The sequence below is a fragment of the Leptodactylus fuscus genome, chromosome 2, assembly GCF_031893055.1.
Source record: "Leptodactylus fuscus isolate aLepFus1 chromosome 2, aLepFus1.hap2, whole genome shotgun sequence".
Lineage (NCBI taxonomy): Eukaryota > Metazoa > Chordata > Amphibia > Anura > Leptodactylidae > Leptodactylus > Leptodactylus fuscus.
This window is the reverse complement of record NC_134266.1, coordinates 89,779,080-89,786,276: the sequence shown is the minus strand read 5'-3', so window position 1 is coordinate 89,786,276 and position 7,197 is coordinate 89,779,080. Positions and strand designations below refer to the sequence as shown.

The following is a 7,197-nucleotide window of genomic DNA, read 5'->3' as shown; positions in this document are numbered from 1 at the left end:
AGTATTGCCAAAAAATATTTGAAGTGATCACTAATCTTGTCATCTCCCAGGATGATGTTTGATATGGCAGCTCCTCAATGTGTAGACGCCTGATATCTGGGAGATAGTAAATAACACACCCACCCCTGCCTGCTTCTTATCACACATTGCCGGATGGACGCCGCGCGCTTCCAATACAAACTAAACTTTCCCTATGAAACTACATTTCCCTGCATGCCCCGCGCTGATTCCGGCGCATGCGTGTGCACTCCGCTCTGTCCGCCTCACCCCCGGGCGCTGATGATAAAGGTTCCATCCCATGGGCAGTGCGCTTTGGTTGTTGTTGTGTGGGTTCGAAGTGTGTGCGCAGACCGGGCACGGGCTGAACGGCCATGGAGGAAGGCGATCGCCGGAATGGCTCCTCTGGGGGCTCCGGGTCCTTCCAGCGGGAGCTAGGCCGAGGCTTCGCCTATTACAATAAGCACCTAGCCCGACTTCATCAAAACCTGCGGGACACTAAAAGGTTCTTCCGGGACATCAGACACACGTACGGCGGGGGACCCGGAGTGCTAGATCCGGACCTGAATGCTGGAGAGCTGGGTAAGTGCGGGCTAGTGTGCGCCCTTATCTGGGTGTCCATTGTATGATGGAGGAATGCCATGTATGGAGAAGTCATGCAGCAGAGGCAATGAGGGAACTACAAGTCCCAGAGAGCTGTGGCGGCCTCTGTACCGGTGCCATCCTGTGTATGGAGCATGTACTATGGAGGTGCCCATTGCCATAACTTTCTACTGTATCTTATACAGCCCTGGCATAGTAGCCCTCAGCCCTCTAGAGATTGGCATCACTCTGTGGTCACTCTAAGTTACTGACCACTGTGTCTCTGAAGCTTGGGAACCCACACAAACCTACATACAAGTGCCATACAGATCTTGTCTGCTGCTGATCTCTGGAAGACTAACCACATAGCTGACTTACTGCTGGCATTACCTTGTATTGGTTATTGCTTGGCATCACTTGTGATGTGGGCGTGCGAGTGCCATCATGTGAAGGGTGTTGTGTTCTTAAAATAATGTGACCTGATGGCTGAGCCTGTAGGCTTTCTATTTATTACTACTTTACACAATGACTTGACAGTGTTCACAAACATCACTGGAGCAAAAAAAATTCTGCGTGTGGTTTTTTTTTTTTTTTATATATATCCAGTGGTTTAAGTTAAAAACACACCCCATTATAATCTAAGGGGTCTATTGGGTCTGTCAGAATCAAGTGTGAATATAGCGTCACTACTTTTTCTGGCCTGATATGTTAAAGGGGATGTTCACCTAAGATGTGGGGCCCAGTAATCTGCAGGCCTCATGTATGACTGCTGCAGTGTTTACATACAGCCATGCCACATTGGGCCATGCTTGTCTGCGTTTTGGATTTTCCTCTTAAGCGGTCCATACATATCCGATAAGTCTGACCTGATGGTAAAATCCTTTCTATGTACAAATACACTTTCTCCTTTAAGATGAAGGCTGAAGCTGTAAGCAGCAACAACACGGCCTGTTCTATTATTGCAGATTTGTCATGTTTTGAGCCAAAGTCAGCAGTGACTTGAAAAGGAATGGGAAATATACGGGAAGAGCTTACACGTTTCCCTTCTGTTAAGTCCACTCCTGACTTTGGCTCAAAAAACACAGCAAAATCTGCAACAACAAAAAACAATGTATTTCTGTAATGTGGGGCTTTACCTTTTTGGTTTTTTTGTTCATTACCAGTTCAGGAGAATATAAGAAACTTTGTAATATGTCTCATCAGAGGAAAGTGCTCCTATCTGCTGCTGTTAGCTTCTCCACTGCCTGCTAAACTGCTCTATTCACTGACAGCTCTGTGTTCACTGTGCACTTACAAGATGCTACAGGAAACCATAAGATTGTTTATTAAATATACTAGAATAAAAAATATAAGTGGACAAATCCTGTGATGTGTATACGCGGTGCTGTTTATATTGCATCAAACTGTGCTGCTAGAGGATAGAATATCCCTATCTATTTCTATCTAGTACCTCAGAAATGCTCAGGATGGTATTTATTTAGGTTTACTTATTGTGGAAATATATAGTAAAATAAATAAACGTAACTTCCTTTCAAATGGAGCATTGTCTTCAAATGGCGAGGGAGGCAATGATATAATAAGAGAGTGCAGAAGTGGCAGACTTGGAAGGAATAACACTAACTGAGAATTTTCCTTAAAATAAAGGTTCCCCACTATATCAGGCTAGGAGTTAGGCCTATAGTGTTCTTTAGCGCTTAGATGGAACTTGGCCCTAAAATAGGGATCACCAACAGAGCTTCAAGCAGCGTAAGTGGAGGCTATTTATAAATAAGCGGTATCAAGACACCTCAGAGGATCTATAGCGTTCATAGCCTTTTTACTTGAGAAAAGGGGGTCTATCAACATATACACTTCAGAACGGTTTTTTTAGCAGGTCTTGGCGGGAGTGAGCAGTACATATGTGAATAAATCTCTGCTGAATGAGACTTCTTGCTGTAATCTGCTCCAGGATGCCGCTTTCTCTTTGCTTCCCATCCCCTACCTTCTCCATATACGTCTATGAACTGCAGCCTGTTTTCACTGTAGATGGTCTGAACTTTGGATTGAGTGGTTTAGCGTGCATGAGAGGATCTGAGAAGGTTAACCGGGACAGGAGATGAAGCATTTTCTTCTAATGTGTTATATTAAAAGGTGTCTTATATTCACCTGAACTGTACTGTGAAGTACTGTGTTGGACCCTCACTGTTTACAATTAGATGACTTATCCTAAGGGTAGGCCATTAATATGGAAAAGCCTTTTAATGTAGGTGTCATGATGTGGCACAGTCAAGAGAAGGAGATTGAGGGTGGTCTTTACCTGTGTGCGACTTGGTGGAACTGCAGCTTCAAAACAAGTTGACTAGTTCAGTCTGTCCGGTCTATTCAGTCTGAGAACCTTTAATCTTTTTAGTTCCTAGTTGTTTAACAAGAAATTTCCCATTAAAAGGTTGCTGGAGAGTTCCAAAAAAGACAAAAGCAGGGGCAAATGTCCTTTTAACCCTTTCCCTGCCAAAGACTCATGTCATGGTTCCTGCCAGGGAGGCACTTCAGTAGCCAAGAACCTGTTACATGTGTCCTTTTTACTAATGCCAATTTCTCAGCATCCACAAGGGCTATCAAAAATCTTTAAAATGATTCCAAGAAGACACTGTAACACACCATTTCTTAGGATCCACATGGAATCTTTAAAGGCTCCTTCACATGGGGCAAGAGGGGCAGATTCTGATGCCGAATCCACCTCAGAATGTGCCCCCTCACAATAGAGGTCTATGTAGACAGCTAGCTTCCTAAAATATGCGGTCCCGTGCTCCGTGTGAACAAGGCCTTCAAAGGTAATAATACTGAATAGAGATCTGTACATCTGAAACCTCCAACAGCAGTTGTAACAGCTAATGTCTCTGGTTCTGTAAGGGCTATCATAACGATCTTGGTATCAGTTTAAAGATGAGATTCCTTGTAGATCCTTACAAACTGGGCACGTATAACCTGTATTTGACCCCAGGTAGGTTAACATGGGCTTCTGTTCATGCTATCCCTTCTCTGATCAATCAGAGCATACTGTACTTTTGCTCCCTAATTGTCACATAGATGGATGATGTAATACCCCTCTGAGCGTAATCTGAGGGATATTCTTATGTGATACTTCTCTGAACATAATATTTATTGGTGACGTGACCCAGACATTTGGCCCTGCCATCTAAACACTGGTAAGAGTTGCACCAAACCCTTACAACATGCAGAATCTTTAATCCCAAAGTTTGCATTTGACACTGTACCTATCCTGTCCATACCTGATCTTTATAAAGTAAAATACGACGTTCACCTTGCTAGCGGTATCTGTTACCCGCTAAAATAATAGCTATAACGATTAGCACTAGAGATAGATGTATAAAATAGTTCCGAGGTGTTGAAGGTTCCTGCAGTCAGATAAGACACTGATTAATGCAACCCTTACCATAAAGATAAATCCCAGTTTTTATTATCTTTCAGATAGGCGTAATAACAGATGTTATAGTCTTGTGGAATATATTAACTCCTCACATCTTAGGCTACGTTTACATCTGTGCCAGAGACTCTGCTGCTAGAAATCTACAGGGCCAAAAGTCCTGCTCATAGGACTTCTCTCTGCTGGCTTCATTACAAAATCAGCTGACCCATTATAGTTTATGGGGTCTTCTGATGTCTGCATGTATCTGCTGTTTTTAGCAATCTGATGCCTTAGGGCTAGTTCACACTTGGTTATTTTTGCATCAAAATCCGGGTCAAAAAACTGCCTCCCATTGAATTCAATGGGAGCCGGTCAATTCCTTTTTCCGAGAGCGGTATTTTACTGGTCGCGGAAAAAAGAAGCAACCTTTCATATCTTGACGCGGATTCTGCAGCGGAAACCGCCGTGTTGTCCGCGTGAAGACAATCCCTCCAGACTAGGCACATTCATTTAGTCCTAATCCGGAGCAGAAAGCTGCGACTGTTGAAGTTGCAGCAAGCGCATTTTGGTCTGGATTTTGACGCGGCTTTCCACGTCAAAATCCAAACCAAATAACTACATGTGAACTAGCCCTTAGTTTTTTGAAAGGTACACTTTGTTTGCAGAAATGATTGATTCAGCATGCACTACAGGTGCAGGTGTGAACCTAGCCTGTATCAATGTCTTTGGCAGCCTGTAAACAAGGACCAGCAGGTAGCCTTTGGAGCATCTACTGTGGATCCAGTAGGTAACTGAAGAGATCAGGTGTGGTGTGTTCCCCCCCTTCCCCCTTGTGAAAACTTGTTTAATTATGAAGTTGATCTTTTATGGGGGGATGTCTGGTTTGGAAAATACCTCTTCAGTTCTTTCCTGTCAATGTAATTTGCAGGGGGAGGATATATATATATATATATATATATATATATATATATATATATATATATATATATATATTTACATTACATGTATTGTTTTCCTTATATTCTCGATCACCCTTCCTGTATCCCTCTGTATTAGTGTGAAAACTTTGCTCTCTTATACAGTTATGTCATCCATACACTTTAGATGGCTGTTAGCCAAACTATCATCTCTTAGCCAAGCATTACATATGTATTAACCTGGCAGAAGGAATGAAGCTTCTGCCATGTGCTTCAAGTAGTGGAAATGCCGGCATCTACCATCAGGGAAGAGTTGCGAGACCCCCATAAACATTTGATGGTTGATTGAACCCACTGAAATCTGTGGGTTTGGCTAATACAATCTGGAAAAAAAAACCTCTGCTTATACAAAAAAAAAGTTCTTAGCAGATCCTTAAAATTAGGGATTGTACTTAATAAAAGTAGAGGGTTTGTTTGGCTTGTCTGTAAGAAAGGTGATACGTGATTGGTGCGAATTTGTTGTCCCATTTAAATGGTGTGGCGGTGGACTATACACCCTACTGTTCCATTTAAAGGGGCTCTATCACTAGGAAAAGTCATTTTTAACTAATCACACCTTTGCATAGTCTTTAGAAAGTTTATTTCACACCTACCTATAGTATGTAAATTGCCTCAGTGGTTTCTGAATAAGTCCGTTTTTATTCATATGCTAATTAGACTAGTGCACGATAGATGGTGCACATCTCTCTCTGCTGTTTTCTATGGGAGGTTGCTGCTGATGACTCAGATTCCTGTTTGCTTCACACATATAGAAGATAATGGGAGAGAGGAGGCTGCTGGGAACTTCCTGAGCTGGCTGGAGGCGCATTAGCATATGAATAAAAACGGACTTATTCAGACACCACTGAGGCAATCTACATACTAAAGGTAGGTGTGAAATAGACTTTCTAAAGCCTATGCAAGCATGTGATTAGATAAAAATGACTTGCCCCTTTAAAGTCTGTTGGACTGTATATGGCCAAGTACTGCACTCCACTATCTGTCTCTTTCAGTGAATGTAGTGGTAATGTACAGGCTTGAGCAACAAATACAAGTTTTTATTATGAGAAAACTCTTATAATGTCCATAAGTTGTTGTACTAGTGTCTATGAATTCAAGTATGTGTGTATATAAATGTCTGGTAACTATTTACATGTAGTTATTAATATAGAACAGTTGTCAATCTCTAATAATCCACAGATTGGAAAGTTCCAGATAAATGACCAAGGCTAGACTCTCATCATATGGGATAAGCCTAGGTGAAGGCTCCCATTGTGTGTACAATACTATTATGGCGCTGCATAGATCCTTTGATTCTTTCATCTTGTGATTCAGGAGCACGTGACGAGAGCTGGGGTCCTGGGAGACTCTTAGGGATATTACTATGACCTAAAGGCCATTGCTGTTTCTATTCTTGCATCAGGGACAAGAAGCATCTTGCGTTGTAAGTGAATTAGTTGGATCTTGTTGAGAATCATGTGATACATTGCCGCTGTCAGACTGACTAGAAGAAAGGCTGTCTAATCCCACCAAGTAGTTGGAGGCCTAGATTAGCAGTGGCCTGAATTTATTCATGATAGATGGATCTGTATAATATTTATATCTGTGTCGTGGCCATAATTGTTGGTACCAATGAAATTTTTCGGAAATGGAAACAAAGCTCTGGAGAGTTCTGAAGTGACAGTATTGAATCCTGATCTAAATCCCATTGAACACCTGTGGAGAGATCATGAAATTGCTGTTGAAGGTGGCGTCCTCCAGATATGATTATAGAAAGCGATTGATCTATTTTTTGAAAGGGTGCGCAATAAAATATTAAGTTGAGGGTCCGGCCTGGTTTTGGAGTTTTGCGTTAAATTATATCGTTTTTTTGGTGTGTGTTTTCAAATACACACAGAGGAAGTAAACGTGCATAACAAAACGTGTAATTGCAATAATTTTCTGGGCAAATTACTTCATTGTCTGTAAAAACTGCATTTCCGCCAAGGTTTTTCTTGCAGCTTTTTTGGCTGCGGATCGCAACATGAAGCCTAAAGGGTTTTTTGAAACCATATAAAATTTATAGCCTATATTTAGCAAAGGTCAAAAACAACATATGAGTGAGAGTCTAATATTACCTCCCCCGCAAACAGATCCACTGTTTCAAGAGGCCATGGGACTTGCACAGTGACATCACATCTGTTAGTCACAAGGCCATGCTTAGATGTGTGTCCTATTGGAATAAATAAGGGTTGGTCCTCAATATCTGTTCTGGAA

General features: G+C 41.8%; 1 protein-coding gene across 1 annotated transcript in view; it reads left to right on the top strand.

Annotated features, from left to right (window-relative positions):
- Positions 1–243: 243 nt before the first annotated feature.
- DSTYK (dual serine/threonine and tyrosine protein kinase) overlaps positions 244–7,197 on the top strand; it is a 44,358-nt gene continuing 37,404 nt past the window's right edge. Inside the window, exon 1 of the mRNA XM_075264138.1 lies at positions 244–579. Within this exon, the coding sequence (XP_075120239.1) occupies positions 372–579 (208 nt within the window). The 5' untranslated portion in view covers positions 244–371. The remainder of the gene's footprint in view (positions 580–7,197) is intronic.